The sequence below is a fragment of the Chiroxiphia lanceolata genome, chromosome 3, assembly GCF_009829145.1.
Source record: "Chiroxiphia lanceolata isolate bChiLan1 chromosome 3, bChiLan1.pri, whole genome shotgun sequence".
NCBI lineage: Eukaryota > Metazoa > Chordata > Aves > Passeriformes > Pipridae > Chiroxiphia > Chiroxiphia lanceolata.
In genome coordinates this window covers 64,096,730-64,110,511 of record NC_045639.1, presented here as the reverse complement: position 1 = coordinate 64,110,511, position 13,782 = coordinate 64,096,730, and the positions used below count along the sequence as shown (strand labels likewise).

The window sequence follows — 13,782 nt, the reverse complement described above, 5'->3', positions numbered from 1 at the left end:
AATCCATCCACGTGGGTGAGAATTTCAAACTCTCTAAGGCCAAAAATAGTTATAAAATTAAATTTTAAATTTTCTACTAAAATAGAACCTTTTCTCCTACCAATAAAAAATAAAACTATGAATAAAAACATTAGAAATTCTACTCAGAACAAAATACAGGAATATCAAACAAATTATCAATTACACGAAACTGTATAAGTCAGTTGCCTTCTGTATCAGAAAGGCCACTTTGGACGTCAGAAGTGCCAGTAGAAGAATAGAGGTACCAAAGTTCTTAATAAACAAACTTTCCACCTTTGGTTTTTAAGTTTTATAAGTAAAATTTGGGAAATGAACCCTGGAAGAAGTGTATATTAATTTTTCATTTACAGGCAGGCAGGAGTACAAAGAAATTTGGACAGAGAGATTTGTTAATTCTGCGACAGTTCTCCCCATATTTGGCTGAGAAACATAGTCCAGTGACAAATAAGATCAAAAAATTTATGCTTTTGAGGAAAGGTGGTTCAGCAGTCCCTCTGAGAAACTATCACTTATCACAAGCATGTTAGACAGAAAGTAAAAGAAATTCTCAAGCTCCGTTTCTCAACAGATAAATTCAGAAAGCAATTTTTTATAATGTATACAGTAAACCTCAAGTGGGCTACCTGTAAATGTAGCCTCAGTAGACTCCTACTGAGGAGGACCTCAGTAGGACCTCAGTAGACTCCTACTGGTCACTGTTGCAGTCATAATATTCATGAGACAGATTTCTGGTTTAGAAAAAAAATTACTTTATGGCTAAAACTCTGCTGTTATCTATTGTAAAGGGCTGAGAACCTCAGATACTTCTCTTTTGTAAAAAGTAAAATAGTAGTCTTAGAAGTTAGTCAATATTGATACAATTATTGTGATTTTTAGGAGGATCTGCATGCAACTGGTCAGTATTAGAGATGAATGCTAGCTAGAGAAACAAGAAAACCAGCTAACGCTGCATGAAGCAGCTTAGCAAGAATTTTTCCTTATTTGGCTTCCTATGAATTCCCTGCATATATTTCATTCATTTCTTATAGCTAAGACTTCAATATCATGACAAAACTTTGCGTAAGTGAAGAACATTTCAGCTTCATTTGTTAAAATTAACAGAAGAGCATTAACTGACCTCCAACAGGTTGTTCATGTAACAATGTATTAAGTTGTACGTTTTGAAAAGTGTGTTTAATTAATGAAATGTAAGGATCTGAGTTTTACTTTTAATTTTAATTATTTGAGGATTATAAAATGCCATCCTAAGTGATCTACTTTTCTACAAATTCCTTCTTAAAATTAATATAAAACTAAAATAATCTAACATAGGAAGTAATTAATATAAATTTTATAATAGCAATATTGCAAAAATACTATAAAAGAATAAATACTGAATTGCTATCATTGAGATTACACATTCATGTATTTTGTTTAAGGAATCTAATAAGTGGGTGACTGGTCTTATAAACTCAAGAAGACAGAAATACATGTTTGATGCAAACAATCCTACAGAAAGCCAATATACTTGTGTGAAGGAATTTTCGATGATGAAAATTGTGGTTTTTTTCTCCTTCACAAATGGCACTATTGAGATTGATATAAATAATTCCTGTTTTAAAGGTATTACAGTGTCAAACACTGTAATTAAATTCCTCAGCTGATTTACACTCAGATCTCTTTGTTTGGACAAAGTTGTTTATCATAAAATATATAGACTGATAAAAGGATAAAATATACCAGATTTTGAAGCTAGTTGGATATTAGGTTTATTAAAGGGTGTTTTCCCCACATTCAATAAAATGAATTATAGTAATACTTCAGTTCACAAAAAGACAGGGTGAAATGAGCAGGTTGCCTGCGAAAGACAACAACAAACACTAACTGAGCAATGTTTGGTGGCACTCGCCTTGATGATTTCTATAAATCGAGGCTGAACATACCTGACCTTTACCTTGCTTCTCAGAAACACAGTGTGGATGCTTCAGTATTGCTTTTCACAGCTAGTGGGTCAACTAAAGCTTGTTGGCAATTAATAAACATTTGAAGGCAATGTTTTTTGGGGTTTTTTTACCTCCCACAAAAACGCATCTGGCTTCATCACAACAACCGCTCACAGTATTCAACTTCGGGTGTCAAGAACTGATTTAAGAGGTCAGATAGCAGTTGCTTTACAGGTGAAGCCACAGGTGAACTTTAGGAGATGTTTAGGAGATGTTAAGGGGCTGCCCTTTTCCATTTCACCTGCAAATCTACAAAGTAGATTATTTAAGATGCTTAAGATTATATTAAGATGCTAGAGCTGTCACCCTAGTTGTTCATTCACCTGTAAGGCCATCTGACCACCCAATGGCCATTGAATGTCTTTCAGCTGTTTAACCTGTGGTTTCTTAGCACAACTTAGTCATAGCACTCTGGTGTGACACAAGACAAACATTGGAAAGCAAGAGGTTTTTTATCTTCTTAAATTGAAGTCACTACAGAATTCCCTCTCTACCTTGCTGCTCCCCTTCATGGTTTTCCCAGTTTCCTTGTAGTTGGAACGGATAAAACTGAAAAGAACCTAAACCTTCCCTTCCCACAGCATGTCTACTCTGCCTTCAGAGAGTGTCAAACAGGACAGGGAGCCATCTGGAAAAAAGGGGCTTTGACACGTGTCACGGCTGCTTGTAAACGTCAGAAGAGCTGTAAGAAAGATCTTGAAGATCTCCATGCAAGTATTTGTCATGTGATTTGTTGATGGTACAGCTGTGTAAAGGCAGAGACTAGGTCATTCACACTGGTACAGGCAGTTTGTAAATTAAAGCATACTTGAAAGTTTTGTTAATCTTACTCCCCCTATGAGCCTAAAACAGTTCCTCCATTTATAACCAACTGTCTTTAAAAGTCATAGAGGGGATACAATATTTTGTTCGCTCTTAATGGAACCCCCTACCTTTCCATGTCACTCTTTGAGAACAGGCTTCACAAACCCTTTCCCTACAGAATCCCAAGATTTTCATTTTCCCTCCACAAAAATCTGTGTCCTTCTCCTCTTTGTGAGAGTCTTTGTGTCTCAGCGACATCCTTAGGATTTCCCAGATCTTTCTGAACCTGGGCATGTCAAGAAAGGATGTAAGTCACAAGACAGAGATAAGAAAACCCATCCAATTCAGAAGTATATTAGTGGAGGGCTTGTTGAGCAAATAACTAACTAAACAAAATTTGTAAGGCTTAGTATATCCTTAAATATTCTCTCCTCGACTCTTCTCATGAATATCATTGCTTTTCATTCCCAGGATTATGTTCTCTCTATAGTAAGACCTCTTGCACTAGATTTCAGCAGGAAGAACACCTATTAACTAAGGTCAGGATAGAGTGACTTAATGATGTGAGATGATGCTCAGTCATCATCAGTAGCTCCATCTTCTTTTTTGGTGAGGAATTGTCTGTGTTAGAATAGATTAGCATGGAGATGTGGGAAGAGAGAATGTAAAGCACAGAAGTAATAGATCAGCTAAGGTATTTTATGTACTAAGAACAAAAATTACTTTCATTTTTGAAACATTTTGGGCTTAAGCCTTGTTATTTGTGGGGGGAAATCCCCAACAAATAATAAGCTATTAACAATAAGCTTCTTCCTTTTGCATCTAATCCAAAAAAAGCATGGAAAATTTTAGCAATTTCTACAGCCTTCCTTTGACTCTATTTTTAACATAATCTTGATTTTAATTCATGCATTGTAGGCAGAAAATTAAAAGCTTTAAGAAAACAGCCATTAGCTCTTATGCTTTATTAAAACTATTTGCACACTCTTTGCTGCTCTTAAGAGACCTCCAAATAACACAAAAAGCACTTTTAATACATAAAGGAGCAAGTACTCTCAGGGAAACAGAAGAATATTAGAACAGAGTCCAACGATATAGGAAAATACCTGGATAAAAATCCCCTTGCGCAAACATGTCAATCACATAGCGACAGAACGCATATTGATCTAACAGAGCAAAAAGGAAAAAAAAGAGTAATGAAGAAAGTAAATTTAACATGTCATTTGTATTTAACAGTGAAGATAAAGCTTGGTAGTGCAAAGACGTTTCAGTAGTCTTTTTATAAGTAGTCTTACACATATGTTTGTGGTTTTTTCCTGACCTTCAATTAATTCAAATGTTCCAAAAGCAACAATTGTTGTCCAGGTCTAATTCAAAACCCCTACCAAGAACTGCAGAACTTCCAGTACACCAGAGCTAACAGCTCTTCTTCTGGGGTAGCAGTGTACAACTTTGGTTTTGGCATATATCCTAACCCCATGCACAATTAGTGTGTAAACTGCTGTCTGGACACAGGGCTCAAAGACTTTTCTTTATGCTTAAAGATTAATTTCAGAGACAGGTGATAGAAAATTTTAAAAAAGTTTTGTATTGTGGTATTTTGTTAATATAGTTTTAACAGTATAATGAATGCATATGCTTAGTGAATGGGAATGTAAAGAGAACTCCGTGTACTTACACTCCAATAGCAATGAGACTTTTCACAGAATTTTACTGTTTCACTACAGAATTATCTTCTAAACACTAATCTTTACAAACATATATATGTATATATTAAATCTGTATATATATTATATATATTAAAACTAAACTATTCAGAAATTAGGCTTTGGAATCAAAATGAAACTCAGATTCTAAAAATGTTGATAGTCTACTGATTTCTCCTATACATAGGCAAGTTGGTGACTTTAATAAAAATTTCTAACGTTAAGAATATTGAAGAAAAGTTATCAGTTGTAACTGAGTACCCAGTGGACTATAAGGGCCAGTAGCTTTGAAAATTAATGTTGATGACTAAATGCCAGCTGTGGTTAGCTAAGTTAGTTGCCAACTGTCCGTGAGTGAAGCATATCCATTCATCTGTTCTACACTCTTCTAGCACAGTTCCTATGCTATAGAAGTTACAGCTCTTCCTGTCTCCGCTGCCTGTTGTATCTCTGTTCTACTTGTGTACAAAGTCACTTACTTTTGCTTTGCCAATTTCAAAATAAAATTATGCAGACTTTGAAATAATTTAAGTTTTAAAAATGGCATTGGAGTTATATCTAAATGCAAAATGCCATTCCCAAGTATGTGACACTCATTATAATATTTGCTTTCATACATAGTTCACTGAAGCATCAGTATCATTTGATGCTGAGGCATTTATGTAGTTGCTGCTGTGTTGACTGTCATAGAAGTCCTTGGATGTGTGTGTTAGTGACATGACAAGGGTAATACTAGTTAATAATGTAGAGCCTTGGGCAAAATTTTCAGAATGTACACAGAGCTGTTTGCTGTAAACATTGTTTTTGTTCTAATGACTATTCATGATTTTTATTTTCATATTTAGGAATTCAAATTTATCATTTTTTGCCTGGTTTCAACTTTGGATTGCATCCTTAAAGCTGTAACGTCTGAACTAGGTCTACATGATAATTAAAAAAAAAAAAGTAGCAGCATATGTGTGAGAAAACAAGTATATACAGATCTGTGTTCTTAAACCCACCTAAAGCCACTGAAGTCAGCAGTTGTACACTTGGAACTCAGACCTCAATGAGTACTAGTAAATAAAATGTAGCAATGCCAACTCGTCAACCCACAAAGCTAATGAAAGGGCACAGTTCTTTTTCAAAAAGCTGTTTTCCTTACCTCTCTTTTGCCAAAACAAGCTGCCTTTATCCATGCTGCCTGTTGAGAAAATCCCCTGGACCATTTTGGGGCAAAATGTCTGTACAAAAGTCTGCTGGATGGCATGGTACAAAACTATGTCAGGGGACAATAAGCTATATGGACAATCACAGGAGAGAGTGCAAGCCTGTGTTGCTTCCATATAAGTTATGATATAAACATAGCCTGAGGGCCTAGAATCACACAGTTTCATTGATATTAAAATATTCCATTCTTTCAACATAGTAATATAGTCCAGGAATAAACCAGACTGTGTTATTCGTTATGTGTGTGAGGGGTTTCATTGTTTATTTTTAGTTTGTTTTTCTTTTGGGGGGCTTTTTAGTTTCTCTTTTGTTTGTTTGTTTATTTTGTTTTGTTTTCGTAAATGTAATTTGAATAAACTTAAAAAAAAAAGCCTTTATCTTGATTGTACCTGAGAACAAAGATTTTATATTCATTTTCTCCACATAGGATTTCTTTAGCAACTCAACCCCTAAAAACTGGGATTTATAAAACAAATTGAAGGCATAATGTAAAACTCTGAATAACAAAAATATAATTTCTACTGTATATGAATTAGCAAGGTGCTCTATAACATCCCATTTAAGTTCATGAGAATGCTATCAATCAGCAAAAATTGAAATCTAAGAAATTTTAAATTAATATGATTTTTCATATGTCTCTTCATGGCTAAAAATCCCTTTTAATTTAAACACCCTTATTAAAAAGGAGACTTTCACACTATAATTTTCACCTTATAACTCTGTAATGGTGGCCCAAATATCCATTTAAGTGCTAATAAATCATGTCAAAGTTTGGGACTAGATTCTTAATGATAAAAATACTCAAAGATATTTCTGTTCTTGAACTTCATGTGATTTACTCAGAGAGATAACCTATATTTTTTTAATTTCAGTTTGAGTAAGGAATGATGCAACAGCAGGGAAATCATAACAACTTTCTGTGATTAGTGCTATATTTTTTATTTTGTTTCAGATAAGCCAGCAGAACTACCCCTTTGACCAAATAAAAGTAAAGATTGCAAGGTCATGAAATCTTGGTAAAACTGCATCGAATTTAAAATTATGTTTACCTTGGATCACAGTGGGACTGAAACATAGAAATGAATTTTCTGAGAGTATTTAGATGGGCAGCAGTGGCTTATGGTGGAAAAGGGAAGGATGACAGTAGAAAAGGCAGCCTTCACTGGATGTGTGTAGCCCTATCTCCAGTGATAAGGGCAGTTGAAGAGGCTCCTTCCTTCCACCACTCCAGCTGCTCATTCTCACTTTTACCTAATGGAATTCTGTGCAGTCACTGGGGTCACATTCCAAAGCAGACTTACAAAGGGATCTGTTAATGTCTGATGTCAAGATGGATCATTTTGCTAATATTTATCAGCTAAAAATGGTGAAGGTGTGTGGCGCAAAGCCCACAAAAACCAAACCAACAAACAAAAAACCACCACTACTCTCTATTGATCTCTGTAATCTTCGATCCCTACTTACTTAAAATATTTTGCTGGGAGTAAAGTGCCTCATGTGTACACCATTTCTTTTTGAGAGCTTTATCCTGAACAGTATGGACTGGATCCCATGTGCACTGAAACTCTGCCACAGCAAACAAAAATTGAAAGAGATTTGCACCTCCCACGGGAACTGAAGAATTTGCTGAATTTTCTCTTTGATCATAGCAATCAGTGTGATAAATGCTGCTGTGATTTCATGCCTCAGAGGTCTGAATATTTCAAACAAAAGACAAAATTATCTAGAATACTGTGAAAAAATGCTAGTTCGGTACCTTGTGCATGTCAGAAAGTGGGCTACGTCTCTCAGTTTTCCAAAAAACATATAATTTAGGCAACTCCCAAGGGGTCCAGAGCTGATGGTTATGAAATTCTGAGAGAATCTGCCCAGGCAGATTCAGATATCCAGTAAGGGGTGGCTTCACTGATGCTCAGGCACAGCTTTATCTGTGGTGATCAGCTGAAACGATCAGATAGATGTGTCATGCAACACTGAGCTGCCCCTATCAATGTAAAAAAATCCCATGGCTGCAGTGTGGCAGTTTATACAGAAAACCAGGTCGTGCTGCCTGCATTTATACAAAATTGTATCTAATGCCATGAAAGGGCTACAGGAAAATCAGAGAATCAGTCGGTGCAACCTGGGAGTAGAAGAACCCAGACTATAGTTAACGCCTTTGTTAACTGTATAGTGTTGATGCATGTTGATTCCTTGTTTTATCACTTAATTTCTTCCTTTTACTAAAGTAATAGCATTTCTTTCTTTTTTAGAAGTTTAAAAGCTTTCACATTAAATTACATCAGGCAGGTATGACACTATGTTATACGTTTTCTGACAACCTGACAGTGCCTCATACAATATGATATTAGATAAATTATTATATTCCCTTTTCTATGTTGCTACTTCCTTTATCATTACAAAGGACATGTGCAGATGTAGAAACAAAACAAAATTCCCAATAGGTCATTGGACGGTTTGTATTTTCCAAAATAACTCTGCTAACAATCCATTATATAAAATGCTACTGAGCAAATCCATGAAGTCTCAGACTATCTGAAGAGAAATTGGTCCTTGGTAAAGAAGGATTTAAATTAAAATGAATCTTTAGCCATGACAAACTGTTAGAATCTTCTTGTTATGTGTATGAAACTTATTTTATTTTCAGTAGTGTCCTCCTAGCAGTGTGAGATTCATTTGGAATTTATTCGTACTGCACTTTTGTTTTTCATGGGCAGACTTTGGTCCTTGACAGCTTTAACTCTGTTCTCTCTCCTTCTTCCCTACTACCTTTTTAAGATCTTCATCTGTTTCCTCCTCATTTTGTTTACCTTTCTTGTCCGATTTAGTTACAGTCTGAAGAGCTTTCTCTTCCTTAACTTTCGTTTTGGCCTTTATTAGCCCAGTTTCTGTTGGTTTAGTCTCTGCCTGCTTGACCTTCTCGGCCGCCTTTGTTTCTCCTTTTCCATCCTTCACTTCCTTTTTAAGTTTTGCTTCCACTTTAGTGCTCTTTACTTTCTTCTCCTCTGCAGGTAATAAAGAAAAAGCTTTCAGTGTCATTCTTTCCCCCCAAAATAATACTCAGTGTCATTTATTTTATACTGTGCTATTACTAATCAGCATTTCTTCATTATTAACACCTTGATCAGATCTGATGAAAACTATAATCCCCTCAAACCGGATTTAAACAGAAATATGAGATGCAAACAGGTTTTAACTTCAGTCCTTTACCAAGTACTTGACTGATACTAAATGAAGTAGGCTATGGTAAATAATATCAAGTGTTTCTAATGATGGTATGATAGTTATTAGGGTATAAACTAGGGAGACAAATCTTGGTCATTAAGCAAACAAATACAGAAGGTACTTCCAGGCAAAATCTGAGTAAATTTAAAATTCAGAGCTCAGAGTTAAACTCTGTTGTAAGCTGGAAAAGTAGTTAGTGTGTGGCTATTTTTAAGGGTCACTTTCATGCACTGATTCTCTGTCTTTGTCCAAGAAATCTTGAGTTCTTGAATCTGCCTCTACACCAGTCCCCCAGGTCAAAAGACTAGTCTGGGACCAATTCACAAGGTGCACTGCAGGAGACCAAGGAGATTTCCAAAGAGAATTACCTAATTCTAAATATCAGTAGCTGAAGTTACACAGGGCTTGGTGAGACCTAGAGTATTCCCTCTGCTTTTGTGTGTCAGCAACGTTTTTCTCATCTGAAATGTGGATGTTGACAATATGTGTGTTTCTAGTTCACTCCAGTGAAAAATCCAGTAGTATTATAAAATGCCACTGAATATGTTTTAAACTAATCCTTTAGTTTGATGTTCATATTTCTATTTTCTTCATAGCTCTTCATCTTTGAGGCAAAACTTGTGTGTGACCAAACCTATGTTTTCTGTAAGGCTCTAGACTTCTATTTCTATTAAGCCACTGGGCTGACTAGACTGATTTTATCAATATGTTAACAGAATAGATCTAAATATTATAGATCAGAATGTAGGTATTTGGGTAAGAGCATTTCTCCCCCCAAACAAAGGCACAGCACAAACAGGTATTGCTGGCTAGTGAAGAATTAATTTCCTTAACTAGTTATAGTGAAAATATCACGTACAGATAGGCCTAGTTGCTTTTTGGGGAAATGGTGGTCCGTATTTTTAATTCTCATCTTTGAAATTTTAACAGATTTGAAAGGGGATCAAGCATAGAATTAATCCCTGGATGTTCTAGAGACATTTTAAATCTAATTATATATTAATTTCATTTTAGTTTCATGTAGCTGATTTTTCATGCGTATTGAAAATCTCTGCTTGAATAAAATAAAGTTTATGCATTTTAATGTAAATTCGGTTTAAAAAATATAGATAAATAAATACCTTTTGGAGGAGGAGGTTTCTTTTCAGCTTTTTCATGTCTTTCAGGTTTGTCTTTTTGAGCTACTAGAAATGAGAAAAATTGTATGTTAGGGAAAAGACCTCACAAAGAATGAGAAAATATTGCAAAAATACAACAATATCCCTGGAAATTTCACATTTCCTTATAATTCCTGCTTTTCAGTTTTCAAAATTCTTGCTTCTTTTTCTCAGGTCTACATAGTGGGGTAAAAAGCTTCAAAATATCTCTTGAGAGTCTCTAACCAGAAGCCAAATTTGTCACACAGATCTCAAGCTTCACTGGGAACGTTTATACTGCATATTTCAGAAGATACGATTTTGCTCCTCTCAAGTTCCGAGAATACACGGACTTGATCTTCTTGTGCTCCAGTCAAAAAGAAGCCGTGTGACTACATTTGTCTTACAGAAAGGTGATTTTCTTAGCTTGGGCTCATTGTTGCACAAACACAGCCACAAGTCTGGCACTCACTTCAGAGCCCGGCTTGAGTGAGTTCATGTCTGCACAGGATACGCTGTGTAAACACACACTGCTATGTCGCAGAAAGGCTGACAAAATTTTATGCAGAGACTTCTATCTTTCCCCTCTTGGTCACCATCCAGACAGATTGCCAGAACAAAACAGCCTTGAGAGTTAATTACACTTGTTTCAACTGACAACTACATAATAACAACATCCTGCCTTATTGAACTCCATCCTGGAATTGCTGCCTGTATGAGCTACGACTGATATTTAGACTTGGGTTTGGTTTTTTTTAAGATAGCTGTTTCTTAGATGATGTGTTTAAATAACATTCATATCGCTGAGGCTTTCTGGAGCCTTTAATAGAGGCTGAAGAATTACCTTTGGTCTTTTTAAGAATAGAGAAAATCTGCTGAATGTGGGGGAAGCAGCCAATTTTCAGGATACCCATTCCCTGAGGTTGGCCTGACTTGAATATCCTCATTACCTAGGGACTGCAAGTGGTTGAAATAGCTCCTCAGCACTGCTAGTGGCTGATCTAGTTTAGAGCAGACCCATGAGAAAAGGAAGGTGAGCCTAGCAATAGATAACTCAGTAGCACATTGCAAGAAAAAATGCACCTTTGAGTACACTGAGAACGACTTCCCTGGTGCCCTGAGTCCACCTGTAGGGACTCACACAGCAGGGAAACTACCCAAGTGAGGGCAGCATGACTGTATGTCAGATTGCAGCAGTAAATCTCCTCAGCTACAAAGTATCCAAAGTCTTAATAAAATTTTTCAGCCAGTGACTGGAGTTATGGCTGTTATTAAACACATTAAAGCTCTAAGTGATTATTTGGTTAGCTAGCAGAAGATAAATGGGTAAACAGACTGTCTGCTCATTATCAGCTATCTCAGTGATTCTTGGAAATTATTTGCTTTTCAGATCTACACAGATGCTTTGGGCATTTATTTTCTCTGGATTACTTCAGTGTGATTTTGTTTTATGGAAAAAACCCCAACTCTACATTTTCAAGCTGTACACTGAAAGTAGAAAAAATGAACAAATATCCCTTTAAAAGAGAAACTGGACAATGGCTACCTTCCAAATTTTTTAAGTCTTCATTCTGCTTTCTCTTTTTCTTCACTCCTACCTTCTGTTCTACCTTTCTCCATAGAGTATGGTCAAGTACTGTCCGAACAGATTAAAATTAAACCTAATTAATTTATGTATCTCATCATCATGAAAGTAATCTGAATGTCATAACAGACCAATACTAAGACATATTGCATAGTGTTTTTTCAAGAGTTAACTGAGTAAAGTAAAAAGAAGCAAAGACTGAAACTAAACTTCATTAAAGAAGTGTCTGCCTCAGACAAATATTTACCCTCAGAGAAAAACATTCAAATGCCAAGCAACAATAAATGTTAGTCTTTAAAAAATGGCATAATAGGACAAGGTGATTGGATTTTTAAATCCCCTGTCCATATTGTAGCTAAGATGGAATTATCAGTCAAAAAAATAGTAAAATTCACCTCTTGCACACACACAATATTGCTTTAGAATATATATGGCAATTAGTTGATATATAAATCGTAACCAAAGCCACTTCTGCCAGGGAGGACAGTGCAAATCGTGTACTGAAATTAAAATGTTACTGAAAAATATAAAAGCAAGAAAATGAAAATCTATTTTTGGATATGATGGAAGACCCAGACTGAGAGACAGTGAACACTCCTGCATTAGGTCTGCATCAGACTGAAAACTGATACACAAGAGAAAACCTACTTTGCAGGCAAATTACTGAATCCCATTGCTGAGGAAAAGGCATCGTGGAATGCAAATAAAATAGTAATAGGCTTAGTTCCTTAGCTGTGTAAGAATGATTTGTAATTAACTCTGTCCATCAAAACAAGAGAGCTAAGCAAGAGATATATGCTGAGCAAGACTTCACTCAGAGGTTGATCAAAACCTGCTCAAGCAGAAGCTAGAACACCCAAAAAATGTACAGCATGAACTGAAAGAGATTTATATTTTAAATACTCATCTCCACACTCTCCTACACTATGTAAGCATTGAAAATCTAAAATTGTACAATATCTGAAGACAATCTGCGTTACCTTTAGTAGGTGTTTTCTTTTCAGGTTTTTCTGGCTTTTCAGGTTTGTCTTTTTGAATAGCTAGAAATAAAAACCAACATTCTTAATGGCCATTTAGGAAGACGAAAGTTGCATTTTAAGAGAGAAAGAGGAGAAAAAAAGATGAAGAAACACAACTAGGCACCAGGGTTATCCATGCAAAGAATGCGAAAGATTGATTTAGCTGCTGCTGTCTGCTCTTGATGCCAAAATATGAGATTCGAACTTTCAAAAATTCTTCTACCATTCCTGAGGTCTTTGCCATTGGCTGGGGGAGGAGTGGCCTTTCTAGCTCAACTGTAATCCCATGAAAGAAACTAGTCAAGAAGAGTCATACTTACGGATGTTGTTTAGGGGTTCTTTTTTCTTTAATATATATTTGTATAATGTAATTTATTGGTTAATTTTAGTTTATTGTTATGTTTGAGCTTTCTTGTTTATAACTTTGGTTAATATCTGAAGAATTTGCTGAACTCCACAGAACAACTAACAGTTTTTCCAGCTATGAATGATTAACATTATAATTAATTACAGATCTAATTGCAATGACATTATAACTAATGCTCTTTGGGGCTTTTTGTTTGCTTTTAATTTACACTTTACAAATTCAAATTATCTACACTGTAGTGACTAGATTTCTGGCTCAGGTTTTAAAATACACCTGAGTTGCACAGTAGTCACAGAGTGGTGGGTAGTCTGGAATATTCTCCTATGTGGGCTCTGATTTGCTAATTTTTTGTGATTAATATTTACACAGTAACTTGTCCACAAGTATGCAGAACCAATATTTGCATATGCTCATATTCCCTAGAGGGACCACGGGTGTGAAAACACTCAGCTCTCTGTTTGACTCTGATATATAAGATTATATTAAGAACACAAAAATGTATGCATGAGCATTGTGTTGGTGTTTAAAAAGAAAGTAAGAACTGTGGAAGATAAAACAGTGCTAGACATTTTTTATTGCAAGTAAGTACTAAAAGAATTAATCCTGCCCTATTCAATGCCTTTGAAATGTCCCTACACGGTATTGTATTTAAAATGCTTTTTTTTTCTCATGGTCTGCCTCATTACCTTTGTTTACAGTCTATCGGGTATTTTTTTCTTGGATGACCA

The 13,782-nt window shown here is 35.6% G+C and overlaps 1 protein-coding gene across 3 annotated transcripts in view; it reads right to left on the bottom strand.

The window, feature by feature from the left end:
• Positions 1 to 13,782, bottom strand: part of TRDN (triadin) — a 111,426-nt gene that overhangs the window by 28,078 nt on the left and 69,566 nt on the right. For 2 of the 3 annotated variants that reach the window (XM_032683806.1, XM_032683807.1), the window contains 3 exons: positions 10,069 to 10,128; positions 8,533 to 8,727; positions 3,914 to 3,973 (listed from right to left, as the gene is read on the bottom strand). In XM_032683806.1, coding sequence (XP_032539697.1) covers positions 3,914 to 3,973; positions 8,533 to 8,727; positions 10,069 to 10,128 — 315 coding nt within the window. Of the gene's footprint in view, positions 1 to 3,913; positions 3,974 to 8,432; positions 8,728 to 10,068; positions 10,132 to 12,648; positions 12,709 to 13,782 lie in introns of those variants that run through there. The other variant, XM_032683808.1, reaches the window with a different exon arrangement.